This window comes from Lucilia sericata, unplaced genomic scaffold (genome assembly GCF_015586225.1).
Source record: "Lucilia sericata isolate MDLA Ls3-8-SP2 unplaced genomic scaffold, ASM1558622v1 Contig000051F_arrow, whole genome shotgun sequence".
In the NCBI taxonomy this organism is placed as follows: domain Eukaryota; kingdom Metazoa; phylum Arthropoda; class Insecta; order Diptera; family Calliphoridae; genus Lucilia; species Lucilia sericata.
In genome coordinates, this window is record NW_023994087.1 from 708008 (window position 1) to 723674 (window position 15667).

Sequence of the window (15667 nt, forward strand, 5' to 3'; positions counted from 1 at the left end):
CAGTTTCAAGTTTTAAAATTGAAGTATTTCAAACTACCGTTACTTTAATAAAATTAAAAATTACATACACATATAAATAAATATATAAATATGCAATTAGTATTAAACTAATTTTCTCTTATTAGTTTGATTCTAAATATGTTGAACTAAATATTTCTTTTCTACATACTAATTTCGTATGTATGCATTATTGTATTTACTATGTATTATACTTATGTATAATTAATAAAAAAAAATAAACTTTTATTCAAATAGCGCTATATTGTATTTATTAGATATTTATAATCATAAATAAAATTCTGAATTAAAAAATTAAAACAGTGTTATTAATAAACGAATGACGGTCAAACTGTCAACGCGCAAGTACGACCGGACGACCGTCTATATAACCCTACACCAGTTTTGAGTATGTTAAAAATGTAAGTTATTTTTTATAAAAAAATGTTTTAGCAAATATTTGAACAATTTGTTGATAAAAAGTGGAATTTTTAGTGGTCTATTCGGATATGCTGTATGTATGTAGATTAGGGTGGTCCCGTTTGTATGGAGGAAAAATAAGGCGTCAATGTTTCCAAGTAAAATTAAAGTTTAATTGATTCTAAGATACCGTTTCTCAAAATTTTTATCCTGGCGTCAATGTCAATGAGCTGGATCAAAGGATCTTTTTGAGGTTTTTATGATTTTTTTCATATTTCATCCAAAGGAACAATATGAAATTTTGGTATCATTAGAAAGGTCCTTGAGAGATGCTTCAATAGCATAAGAAATTGTGTAACAGCAAGATTAATCAAAATTTTCTAATTTTTCGGAAAATTATTAGATTTTTTACATTTTAGCACAGATGCAATTAATATAATTCGTTAAAATTAATACATAATAATAATAAAATTTACCGAAATAATCCTGAATAAAATTTACCGAAAATGTTTTCCTTTTTTGGAAATTCAATCTACATCGAATTCTATTTGAATTTATCAAAGCCTATGTACGCTACTAAAACATTGCAAAAAAATGTAAACAACAAAATACAACCCTTATTTACAAAGCAAGCATAACAAATACATAAGTAAATGTTTAGGATAAATTGTGTTTATATTTTAGTTAAAGTGAAAATTTTGAATTATAATTGAATGAAACCATAATGTGTAATATACAATTGTAAAGTACGTTAGAAAAATATAGCTAGCAGAATACCTAGGAGAAAATAAATTTTAAAATGTTTAAATAAAATACAAAACATATCGAATATCAAAAAACAGAAAAAACCATTTCGGTGAAATTATATGAAGTTTATAATGTAGTAATTTCAATTAATTACATTAAATATTTCTATGTAAAAATTTGAAAAACTTAAAAAGTTACCGAAAAATTACGACATTATTATTATTTATTTATTTAACAATATTCAATAACCTAGCCTATAGGCCATAAGCGGTTACAAATTTCTACTTCACAATAATTCTTCCAATACAAATTACAAAAAAATTATTACAAAATTTTGGAGTTCTATGCAAAATTTTGTTATGTAATTGAAGACCTTTCATGTCTCCCAAAGACGTAACCGACAAAAACTAAATTTTACAGGAGAGAATGTTGTTTAATTATCTTCGAAGTAGGACATAGCATTACTCCAAAACTCCGTTATTAAATATTATTACATCTAAAATATAGGATGCAGTTTGTTTCGATTTTATATTGACGCTATATCCGATTTTTTTGTCGCTTACGTCTTTTTTGCCGAGACAAATTTTTATGATATAAACAATGTTGAGGCGGTTACGTCTAAATTCTCTGTCTAAAAAAATAATTTTTTGTGTATATCTTTATATAATTTGTATAAATCTGAAATTTAAGAGTGTAATAAATATTTTTTTTTATAAGATTTTAAGATCATCTAGCGATGTCTGTATGTCAGCTAGAGTGAAGAAATTCTTCAAAAATGCTTATTGATGACAAATATTGGCAAAATCGGTTCATGATTTCACTTAGCCTCCATACAAGTGCCTCCCGGATTATAGTTAAAACATTAATAAATATGTTGCTTATGTATCTTAAAAATATCAGTATAGCAACGAAATTTGATGTATGATGATGTTTTAGGATGGGTTCCTATGCCTCTCATACAGAAAATAAGTTTACAGTTAATAAATCTTTCAAAAATTAAGAAAGTATGATGAAATTCTACAAAAAACATTTGTTTTCAAAACTAATCACGCGTTTAAATTCTCCACAATTGAACAAATCCCTCGTTAAAGGCCGTATTCTGAAAATCACCCTGATGTCCACATTAATATCCATACATGGTAGTACAATTCGCCATATATCGAATAAATAAGTAAATTCTGGTACTATTGATTCATTAAGAGTCCATATGCAGTTCCGCCTTCCGAAATCCAAAAATTTACAACCAAATATAAGAATTGGTTAAATGGTAATAATATAAATGCAATGTAATTTATAGAAAATTATAAATTTCAACACATAAATTGTAATGGCATAGTGATAATTACATGAATTTATTACAATTATACTCAGATATGTGGCATTTCATTCACAAACAAATTTAATACGTAAATTTGTTCAAAATTTTTCTATAAATTTAATATATTTTAAAAGAAAATTTAGACGTAACCGACACCTTGCTGTTACAAAATTCATAAGCAGAAAATAAATGTGTACTTACGTTCTTTTTCTTGTAAAGTTGAAACCATTGGATCTATAGCTACGAAATTTTCAGAGATGATGCTAATAGACCTAAATTATCGATTTCTATAAAAAATCGAAAATCAAGTCGCTTACGTCCATTTTGCAAAAAGGGCTCGATATGGTACTAAATTTGCATATGGCTTATTTGCCAGAATTATAAAAATCATAAAGACTTAAAAAAAGAACCTTTTTGTCCTTTTTGTCAGGACAAAAATTTTGAGAAATGGTATCTAAGAATGAACTAAATTTTCATTTTCGGTAGGAACATCAGCAACTTCCATACAATGTTCGTACAAAGTAACGTTGTTGCTCTATTTAAAAAAGTCATTATTTTTTAACCCTAAAATCTAAATTAAAAAGAGAATTTCCCATATTTAATAGTTTTCAACCAATTCTTTTTCACCTTTTTCTTTTATTGTTCAAATAACGTTATTCTCCCGTTTGTATTTCCTTGTTTACAAAAACAATATTTCCATTTTGCAACACATACATACATACAAAAACATAGAATACTTTTGTGAAGCTATTTTTTGCACTTTTTTTAAAAAAGGCTAAATTAGTTTAAGTAAATTATTTTTTAAAAATTTTTAAAATGTGATATAAAATTTAAGGTCTGTCTGGGCAACATAATAAATTTATTTATTTATTTTTCCCACAAAATCTATTATAAAATGATGTCTGTTTTCATAATACATTAAATTCGAATACTTATGAGAGACACTGTACATATTTACATACATACTCTTTTTCTTTATCTTTTTTGATTATTTTTCACAACTTTTCCCCTTAGAATTTCTTCAAACTAAACTAAATTTTGCTTTCCAAACTCTCCCACTCCTCCCTTTGATTAATGCCTTCGTATGACTTAACAAAACGAATGGCCCGACAAAAGAAAACCACCGAGCGGCGCTCGGCCTAACGAAATTGCATTGGATTCTTGGCAAATTAAAACACTTATTTTAACTAATAATTTAACACTTTTTTATAAACATTTTCCTATAACGGTATTTATAAACGATATATATTCAACGAAAATATTTAAATATGTATTAACAATTAATTAACGCTTTAGATTAATTTAAACAGGACCATTAACACTAATCAACCGAACACTTTAGACATTTTTAGCGACTAAAGATGAAGACAAAGAACTAAAGCAACAAATGGTAATAGAAATTGTCATGGTTGTTGTTATTAGTACTCCATTTAAAGAGCAAATATCTAATAACATTAACAACAACCGCTTTTTGTTATTGTTCCATTTTATTAGTTTTCTTAATATTTTTAAAAGTAAGCTAAAACGTTAATTAATTTTTAATAATAAAATATTTTTGTTGTATAATATTAAACAAATGTTAATTTATATCGGAATATTAGTGAATTAGTGATGAATGATAAAATTTTAAATGTTGTTTTATATACTTCTTTCTGAATACGGGCCCAGGAATGAAAAATTTAAATTTTGAAATAGTACTAACCAGCTAGCATTTGGAAGATTGTTGGATGATTAATCAGTAAACTTAGTCTATTTTGACTCCTTTTGATGACCTAAAAATGATTCACCCCTATTCAGCATTTCGATTACGTTTACGCATTCAGTTACGCAACGATCGAAAAAAGGTATTCCAACAAAAAACTGAATCGTAAGAAAAAGAAGAAGCAAGTCCATTTCGTTTCAATGCTTTACGACTGTGTGTATTCTGCGTTACGATCGTAGCTACGTTTTTGTAAGTTGTTGTTTATGTGGCGGAGAGTCGAATAGAAATGCAGAATACCATAGTTGCCAAACGGAAACAATTTCAGTTCGAATTGAAATGCAGAATAGGAGTGATTAATAAAATGCGCGCTTAAAAACTGATTCAAAAATGATCCCGATATACAGCTGCGTTCAAAAAAATAGGAGTGAGACTTAAAAATAATTATGCATCTTAATTTTACAAAGAAACATTTACAGAAATCCAATATTTTTTCACGATATTTATTTGTTAAGTGTTTAAAATACAAATCGAATGAAATTTTTTATATAGGTTCATTAGTTTTATTGGTATTCACTTTTTTCGAAATCCATATCAGATTTCGACTGTTCAAAAAAATAGGAGTACCGTATGTTATATAACCTAAGTTAAATTAATTTCCATTATTCGTAGTAAATATTAAAAGTATAATATAAAACTGTTATATTTAGATGATTTTAAGTAATTTTAAGCTCAGTTCACAATTATTTCATTTAAAATCCTGAAAGAAAATGTCAGAATTGACGAATATGAAATCTGTTCAAATATCTTGAAAATTATGAAAATGACGCGAAAAAAATATGAAAAATCTCATGGTAATTTCATTAAAAGATTTTTTGAATACTTTAAGAAGTCAAATGTTTTAAAATCTCTCATAAAAAATAAACATTTTTTTCAAATGTGATAAGCGCTTCCCATAAGCGCTTATAATTTTTTAAAATTAATCCCATTAGGGCGTCCCAAATTTGTGAAACTAAGCCAAATTGTAGTTATTAAACATCGTGATCAATATTCAGTTAGTTCAGATCAATTTTTAAGCAAATCTTTTTTGAAAACATTTAATTTCAGACCATAAAGCATATAGTGAAACCCATAAAGTTTACCAAGTAACGCATTTAGTGGTGGTTTCATACATGGATGAATTTTTAATGCATGAATACGACAACAAATTACATTTTTTAGTCTAAATGAATTCAGAAAATATATTGGAAGTCCATTAATCAAAAAATATTAAGCTCTAACCAACTTTCAAAGATGTCGTATAATAGGAATGATTCACGATGGGTCTTGACAAAAAGGGTATGGTCTAAAAATTTTTAAAATGGTATCGTAGACCAAATGTTGTAGGTAAACATATTACCCCAAGATATGTTCTCATATTCCCAATAAACAAATTTGATAAAATGGCGGTGATGCTACACATTAATTAATAATATTTTAAATGAAATTCCCTTCGTTTTTGTTTTTATTTTAAAAATATTTGAACTTAACTAGAATACTCCTATTATTTTGAACAACAGATTTTTTAAGTAAATTTAAAAAAATATATATTTTTTTAAATAAATTTCCTAAATAATTAAAATAACGACAATAAAAATTAGAGAACAAGTTAAATTAATAAATATTTAATTAAAAATCTTAATCTTTCAGTAAAAAATTTATATTTAAAATTTTTTAAATTTTCACTCCTATTATTTTGAACGCAACTGTATGATTTAAAACTGATTATTAGAATAAGGCAGAATATATTTATTACTAAATGAATTATTCTGGTGTTTAAAATACGATGGTTTTAAAAACTTATTTTGTGATCCTATTTCAAGCAGTTGGAAGATCTAAAATTGTTTCTTGTGTAATTGTTTTTGTTTTTAACTGAACAACAACAATTGCGAAGATACATCAAATGAAAGCTCGACATTTTGTACACAATTTTTTCAATATTTATCTGTACCATTATATCGATGTATTTGTGAAATAACGGCACTTTTATCAAAAAACTCTATATAAAAAATAATTTTTGTGGAATTGATCCCCAATGGGTTCATTAATAGGGAAAATATTGAATATATATAAATATAACTTTGTGGGTATATAACTCCAAAACTCACAAATCATAGAATTGAAAGCTTTATAAGTGGTATATTTTTTTTATAATTGGAGAGTTATACGTATAATAAATTTAAGCCATTCTCTGTAAAGAATATTCAAAATATATTGAAAAATAACGAAGGCATTATCTCTGCATGTAAAGGAATGTGATCATAAGATGGATTTTGATAATGTAAATATATTGGATAGAGAACAAACGATACACTCTTGAAAGCTTAAGAATACAACACAAAATACACAATACCGTGAATACGAAAGAAGACAAGGATAACACAAAATTACAATATTCCGCTGCAATATTTAATTATTGAATCAGTTGAAGTTCTGTGATACTAGCACAAAGTATTAAGAGATGTCACTTTTGACATTTGAAAAGGTATAAAATCAGATTTTGTTTCATTTTGAAATTGTTTGGTTAGAAGAGGTATATAAAATACAGCTAAAAAAATCATTGAAATCGTTTTTGTATACCCTGTGATACTTGAATTAAGTTTGACTTATATTGTGTTGTATTGATTATTTATTTATTAATTCTGTGTCGCGAAGTCAAGTTTTTTTAAATAATGAGTTAATAGACAAACAATGTAAAAATAGAATTTCGTAAGTTTAACTGATATCTTAAGTTTTCAATGATTTATAATAAACAAATTTATATGTTTTGTCGTTAGAATTCAAAACTACAAATAGCCAATAAGATTGGAATCTTAAAAACTAAAAAATATATTATACTTTAATTATAATTATAATAATTATCTATGTTTAACAAAAAATGAAGCTCGTTATAACGAACTGTTTTCTCAGTCTCTTGAAAAACCTCTTTATTGCAAAGTTGTTCATACAAAAATACACTATATGTAGCTATAACGAAGAAATTCTAAGCCAAAAAACCTCAATATAGCGAAGCATTCTACCAAAAGTATCTACATATCGCACACCCAGTACAAAAGTGACACAACTCAAATTTTTTTTAGAAAAGGGTACATATTTTATACAAATTCTGAAACATAAAGAAAGGCATAACCGTTTTCCTGGAACAGTTAACAACACCAAAATGTACTAATATTTTTTTTAGAGATTAACAAGTATCTTTTCCATAGTTTAAGGCTTAAAGAATTGTGGGCCTTTATAAAATTCAAAGATCATCGATGGACAAAATCATCATAAACAAGTAAGAGTGCTATATTCGGCTGTGCCGAATCTTATATACCCTTCACCATAGTGTATTTAAAAAATATAAATTTTATAAAATTTTAATTTACATATTTCATTTTCCCGCCTATATCATTATTATAGCAATAGCAAAACATAATGAACAACAACAACGCTAAACGAAATAAACACACAAAAAACAAAATACACAAGGCAGGCAAACCAACAGACATCCAAATATACGAAACGAAATACACAAAAAAACAAAAACAAAATACACAACGCAATGAAACCAACAGACATCCAAACATACGGAACTGAATTCTCCTAGAAACAAAAACAATATACACAAGGCAATGAAACACACAGCCATCCAAACATACGAAACTGAATACTCTAAGAAACAAAAACAACATACACAAGGCAATGAAACACACAGCCATCCAAACATATGAAACGAAATACTCAAAAAAACAAAATACACAACGCAATGAATAAGCTTGCTTGTTGCTTATTTTTTATGAAAATTTTAGAGGTTGTCTCGGATTTTTGCTTATATCTCCGTTGTTTATGGACGGATTTTGCTGATTTTAAATAGGAAACTTCTCGAAAGCATGTCTGATAGAATTATTGAAGATTTGGGTCCCGAAGATATCTGGGGTCTTTAGAAAAATGATTTCAACAGACAGACAGACGGACATGGCTTAATCGACTCCGCTATCTATAAGGATTCAGAATATACATATATACTTTATAGGGTCGGAAAATTATATTTTGGAAATTACAAACGGAATGACAAACTTATATATACCCTTCTCACGAAGGTGAAGGGTATAAAAATAAAAGAAAATTCAAAGCTCAAAAATTGTACAGCTCTTTAAAATGTTTCATTACATCAATCCATCAAATTATAATTTTTGCCGCCAAACGTAATATTGAAATGTTCAAAATTTAAATCAACGATATTGAAGATGGGTTCAAAAGCTCTACAATGACTTACAAGAAATAAGAATGGGAAAGGGTCCAAAGTACAAAATTGTTTGCGACTCGTGGCTTTCTCGGGCGCCCAAATATTAAGATTACAGCGCACCGTGGACCATTCTGGGAAATGGCGCTCAAAAATCCATAACTTTTGATTGGATTGTAATTTTAAAAGCCAGTCTTTTTTTTTGTTTGGTAGGTAAGACTTTGGGCTTCTATTGTTACCATAAAACTTAAAAATCGGCCCATTAGAAAAAAGGGATGGAGGGTTAAAGTTAACTTTTTTGTTTTTAGTTGAATTTTAGTATAAAGTTAAGTTTTATAACATGTTTTTTGTTTCTTATTCAATGTGTTATTTTTACCGTTTTTAGTTTACAACTTATATTTAAAAATATTTTTTAACTTTAATCTAGTCAGAAAATGCCAAACTTTGGCGTTTTTTTAATAGACTGTAGGCTAGACTAGATTATAGACTAGACTATAAACTAGACTACAGGCTACACTATAGTAAAGTACTGAAAAAAGTACTAAAAAAGCACACTTTGCCTGATTTGTACTGATAGACAAGAGAGTAAAACGCAGAACCCTCTATTTTGAAAACATGTAAATATAAATAAAATATCAACTCTTTACATCTACTTACTTACCGATCGCAACACTATACACATTGCTATATCGGCATAGAACTGCTATGTATGTAATTTGCGATTAAAACAATAACACTATTTGACAATTCTTTAGAAAAGTATATTTTTGGTTATTTGGTACAAATTAAGACTTAGTTAAATCAACACCAACATTGTTTATACATACATATGTGCTAGGGTGATCGACTCGGTTTTTCAACCGGTTTCAAAACCGATTTTTTTTGCTTTACCAGTGTCGGTTTTTTTCAAATGTCAACTATTTACACTATTCGAAAACCGGTTTTTGGAAAATGTCGAATAATTTATCACCCTAATATGTACATACGTTTGCTTGTGTACTAGTATAATGTGAGTACTAAAGTCAGACAGACAGTGATAAGAAAGTCAATTGTTGTGATAACAAAGCATGGACACATCTTTTGGTCTCTCAAAGTTTAAAGGAATTCAGTCAGTTTTAGACTGTCATCATATAAAGTCACTTTTATTTTTATTAATCTATTCGTGATCTTAAAACATTCAAAATGTATCGAATACCAAAATACCTACCACAAGGTATTGCATCCATTGCCAAAGAGTCGTCATATCGTTTAGTTAAAAATAGTAATTATAATCAATTAACACGTTGTTTGGCAACAACATCTGTTGGAGATGTTCTATTTCCAAGTAAGTCAGATTTTCCGAGCCGCCATATTGGTCCACGAAAGACTGATGTTGTGGCAATGCTGGATAGTTTAGGATTCAAGGTAAGCAGTTAATTTCTTTAGGCTATTGTATTTTTTAAAGCATTTAATTAAATGATGTTTTAGTCACTGGCAGAGCTTACAGAACGGGCCGTACCAAAAGAAATACAATTAAATCGAGATTTGAATCTAGACAAACCATTAAGTAAGTATAAAGTATAAAAATATAACTTTACAAACGTTTCAAAATCCAATATGTATGCACATTAGAACGACTCACTCTGTATGGAAAGATAAAACGTGTTTTTGTTACCCCTCTCAAAATTTACCTTGCTTTATTTTATGATGATTACGAAAATATTTTAAGTCTAGCGATGACCGTTCGCGATCTGGACCAAATTTAGGAAAGGTATTTTTGAATTATTTTTTTAAAATTTTAGTTTTGTTTTGAAACAATATGTCCAATATGGGGTATCGTTTGAAAGGGATTTTAAAGCCGCGTCCAATGATATATTAATCATAAATAACCGTCTGCTCATAATTGTCATATTCCAAAAAATTTTTAGGTTTTTCATTTATATAAATAAAATTAATGCACAACACTACTACACGTGGCTTTAAAAAACCTTTCAAATGATACCACATATTGTATATTTTGTTAAAGAAAAAACTGTAAAATTTAAAAATATAACTAAAAAGGGACTTTTTTGTAACCGGTCCAGCTCACGAACGGCCACCGATAGACTAGAAATATTTTGGGAACTATCATAAAACAAAACAAAGATTTTTTGAAGCTGGGCAAAATATTGAATTGAAAAATCGTGTCCCCCATAGGATATTTTCTTGAAAACTGTCCAGCTCACGAACGGGCAACACTGAACCTAAAATATTTTGGAAAACATCATATTACACAACAGCGAATATTTTGAGGAGGGTAACTCAAGCACCATTTTTTGTTAGTCTGTCTAAAGTACATACATATATACGTATTTGATTTTGAAACATACATACTTATGTATGTACGCATGAATATTCACATTGTAGACATAATTTAAGAAAAGGCAGGCTTGTGTTATCAAGACCCCCTAGTTCTTATTATTATCATATTTTTATTACGAAGTCTTTCTGATAGTAAGTGCAAAAGTATTATAATTAAGGATCAAATGTCAAAGCAATGGCTCATTATGTTATCGCCAATAGCAGCACTACGAAATAACATGTGATTAAAATAGGCACGATCTACATACTTACATACAAAACACACTGTACGATCTTTATAATGTCGTACAGATAGTTAAATACATATCTATCGGTTTATGATCGGTAAATCCTGAAACTTACATAGGTTGAATCGTAAATTTGGAAGGATAATTAGAATCTTATGAGGAAAATTTTAGAACTTACATACTTAGTCTTGGTTCAGTAATGCAGACAAGTTTCGGCAAACTAGATTTTTACAAACTAGATTTTGAATATTTGTTTATACATATAAATGAAATCAACCGACTTGTAGGCGTTACAATTAATCAGTTTTTATTTAAATTTCAGATGAACATGAGCTTATAGTTCGTATACGAAATATAGCGAAAATGAATAAGATTTGGCGTTCATATATCGGTATGGGTTACCATAATTGCCATGTTCCTCATACAATATTACGTAATATTTTTGAGAACCCCGGCTGGACAACCCAGTATACGCCATATCAACCCGAAATAGCGCAAGGTCGTCTAGAATCTTTGTTAAATTATCAAACACTTGTATCTGAGATGACTGGTCTAGATGTAGCAAATGCTTCGCTTCTGGATGAGGGTACGGCAGCCGCTGAAGCCATGTGCTTATGTACCAGGTAACTCAATTTAGTGGAAAATTATTTCTAACCATTCTAATATTTTTCGTATGCACATCTATCTATCTGTTCATGTTTTATAGGCACAATAAGCGCAAAAAGCTTTTCCTTTCAAACAAAATTCACCCACAAACTCTGTCTGTGGTAAAGACAAGAGCCGATGCTCTAGAACTTGAGATTGAAATTGGCTCCATTAGCTCTGCAAATCTAGCAAGCAGGGAATATTCTGGTATACTTCTTCAGTATCCTGACACATATGGCGATGTCAAGGATTTCGAAGACATTGCTACTTTGGCCCGTAAAAATGGTGTAAGTAACTAGCAGTTACTAAGTACCTAAGAATATTTGTTATTTTTTTTATTAAAATATTGTTTACAGACCTTAGTTGTGGTCGCCACTGATTTGTTGGCACTGACGCTATTGCGACCACCTGCAGAGTTTGGTGCTGATATGGCAGTAGGTACCTCGCAACGCCTCGGTGTTCCTCTTGGTTATGGTGGTCCTCATGCTGGCTTTTTCGCCTGCAAGCAAAGTTTGGTTCGTCTGATGCCAGGTCGAATGATAGGTGTAACCCGAGATATGGATGGCAATGATGCCTATCGCCTCGCATTACAAACCCGTGAACAACATATTCGAAGAGATAAGGCCACAAGTAATATTTGTACCGCCCAAGCTTTACTTGCTAACATGTCAGCGATGTATGCAATCTATCATGGACCCGAAGGCCTTAAAGACATTGCTAACCGAATTCATCATTTTGCATTAGCCCTACAGACGGGACTTAGTGATGCTGGCCATGTCGTTAACAATAAGTATTTCTTCGATACATTGCACATACAGCCATGCAATGGCCTTACCACAGAAGATGTAAAATCTCGAGCAGAAACAAAACAAATTAATTTCCGGTACTTTGCAGATGGAACAATCGGTGTTGCCCTAGATGAAACTGTTGGACCGAAAGATATCGATGATATACTTTGGATCTTCAAGTGCAAAAATCTTGATGAGGTTTTATCCCAAAGTGATATTCTTAAAAATTCAATTGAAAACTCAAAGTTCTATAGAACATCACCGTTTTTAACCCACCCAATTTTCAGTTCGTATCACAGTGAGTCACGCATGGTTCGTTACATGAAAAAGCTGGAAAATAAAGATGTATCATTGGTTCATTCTATGATACCATTGGGATCGTGCACAATGAAGCTAAATTCGACAACAGAAATGATGCCATGCTCTTTCCGACACTTTACAGATATTCATCCATTTGCGCCGATAGATCAAGCTCAAGGCTACCATCGTATGTTTGAAGAGTTGGAGCGTGATCTGTGTGAGATCACAGGATACGATAAAATCTCCTTCCAGCCGAATTCAGGAGCTCAGGGTGAATACGCTGGTCTAAGAGCTATACGTAGCTACCACGAACACCGCAATGAGGGTCACCGCAACATTTGCCTAATTCCAATTTCTGCTCATGGAACCAATCCTGCATCTGCTCAAATGGCAGGTATGAAAGTTGAGCCAATTCGTATTCTAGCAGATGGAAGCATTGATATGGCGCATTTGCGTGATAAGGCATCTGAGCATGCTCGTAATCTATCATGCCTTATGATCACATATCCCTCAACTATGGGCGTATTCGAAGAAACCGTGGCCGACATTTGCGAATTAATTCATAGACATGGGGGCCAAGTGTATTTAGATGGCGCCAATATGAATGCCCAAGTGGGTCTTTGTCGCCCCGGTGATTATGGAAGTGATGTTTCCCATTTAAATCTGCACAAAACTTTCTGTATTCCACACGGTGGTGGTGGTCCAGGAATGGGTCCAATTGGAGTTAAGTCACATCTTGCCCCCTATTTACCAGGTCATCCTGTAATTAGCCCGCTCGAAAGTGATGACAATAGTTTTGGCGTTGTGTCCGCTGCACCTTTTGGCAGCTCTGCCATTTTGCCAATATCATGGTCGTACATTAAACTAATGGGTAGTCGGGGCCTAAAGAGGGCCACACAGGTTGCTATTTTGAACGCCAATTACATGTCCAAGAAACTAGAGCAACACTACAAAACGCTTTACAAAGACCCCAAAAACGGTCTTGTTGCTCATGAGTTCATATTGGATATAAGGGATCTTAAGAAGACCGCAAATATCGAAGCCGTCGATGTGGCGAAACGTTTAATGGACTATGGATTCCACGCTCCTACAATGTCATGGCCCGTCGCAGGCACCCTTATGATCGAGCCCACAGAATCTGAAGATAAAGAGGAATTGGATCGCTTTTGCGAGGCAATGATTTCTATACGTGGAGAAATCGCCGAAATTGAAGCTGGGCGTATGGATAGAAATATTAATCCCTTAAAAATGGCACCCCACACTCAATCACAGGTCATCTCTGAGAACTGGAATAGACCTTACAGTCGAGAATTAGCAGCATTTCCAGCCGTGAGTATACACTATTCCATAACAGTATCATTACAATAATATTACAAATTTTTTCATTTTACTTTCAGTTATTCATTAAACCTGAATCAAAAATTTGGCCTACCGTTGGGCGCATTGATGATGCATATGGTGATAAACATCTAGTCTGTACATGTCCACCAATTTTGCCCGATCTTTAGAAATTAAATACATATGTATACAAAAACAATTAAACTTTTAAATGCATTTAGTAATAAATTCTTCTTTCCGACACAGTGAGACAAAATAAACGAAATTTGAAATACTGATACTATTTTTCTGCTAGGTTTTATGTCTGTTCAGTAACTAAAAGTTGTTTCAAATTTTCACAAAAATATTTTAAATTTGTATTGAAATACAAAAACAATTTGTGATAATTTGTAACAATTTGTTTTAATGAATAGACATATTACAATAAGAATTTGTTTTTAAAATTTCCCAAACACCTCCAAAATCTTGAGATACGAACAAAAAAAACAGGTTTTTCGTACCTTTAAGCATTTATAAATCAGTAACTTAGTTGAATCTAAAAATCATGATTTTAATTTTATCAATGGATTTAGAAAGAAGATCTGAGGCCTTTATACTGACATATATATAACCTGGAGATGTGCATTTGATCAGCAAACATATTTTTTATTTTATTTTTGCACCATTTTAAAAGTTTGAAATGATTTTACAAAGAATTTTTATTATTTTTAAAAATCCGTTAACAAACTTACTGATTTATAAGTGCTTAAAGGTGCGAAACACTGGATTTTTACCCTTATCTCAAGATTTTGGAAGTATTTGACAAATTTCAAAAACAGATTCTTGTTGTACTCGGAACATCCTTTAAATCACAAGCGTGAAAATCATTTCAAAATTATAATAGACAGTTGATGGCAGTTGAATTATTTGTATTTTGTTTTAACTTTCTTATGATTTTCGAGATAAGGCATTTAATGCGGGGTTGGCTCAACAGATTCAAAAAAATCGTAAGAATAAATTATTTTCTGTCGAATTTTTATCTAAATACTATATACATACTAGGGTGATCGACTCGATTTTTTAACCGGTTTTAAAACCGGTTTTTTCTGCTTTACCAGTGTCGGTTTTTCTTAATGTTGATTTTTCGAACATCGAATAACCCGGTTTTTTTACTTTTTAAAAACCGGTTTCGGATACTTTTATTTGCTTTGTATTCAAAGATTATTTAAATGAAACTTTTAAGTAAATAATAATACAGCTAAATTTTAAAAATATTTGAGTCGAGGAACTAGCGTATATTTTTCTAAAGCTCCTTTGGTTAAACTTTTTTGATTTTCCTAATTAATTAAAAAAATTTATTTGTAAAATTGATAACTGTTTGATAAAATAATACTTACGTATGTATATGATTTACTATTTAATATACATAGACCGATCCTCATGAAACTTTTGGTACACCCATATGACATCAGGTATTGCCAAAAAGTTAGATTTTCCAAGAGATGAATGTGTCACTAACACTATATACCAGAAATCATAGAAGAAGCATAAACAACACGTACACGACGCGTCAAAAGTTGCTGAATTTTTCGCGGCAGACGCGGT

At 30.4% G+C, this 15667-nt stretch overlaps 1 protein-coding gene across 1 annotated transcript; it reads left to right on the forward strand.

The window, feature by feature from the left end:
- The first annotated feature begins 9536 nt into the window (after window positions 1-9536).
- LOC119616001 (glycine dehydrogenase (decarboxylating), mitochondrial) lies at window positions 9537-14299 on the forward strand. Its single transcript, XM_037972110.1, has 6 exons — window positions 9537-9849; window positions 9913-9991; window positions 11335-11635; window positions 11719-11944; window positions 12014-14074; window positions 14143-14299. Exons 1-6 carry the CDS (start codon window positions 9628-9630, stop codon window positions 14251-14253), a joined length of 3000 nt encoding a protein of 999 aa, XP_037828038.1. The 5' UTR covers window positions 9537-9627; the 3' UTR covers window positions 14254-14299.
- The last annotated feature ends 1368 nt before the right edge of the window (window positions 14300-15667 follow it).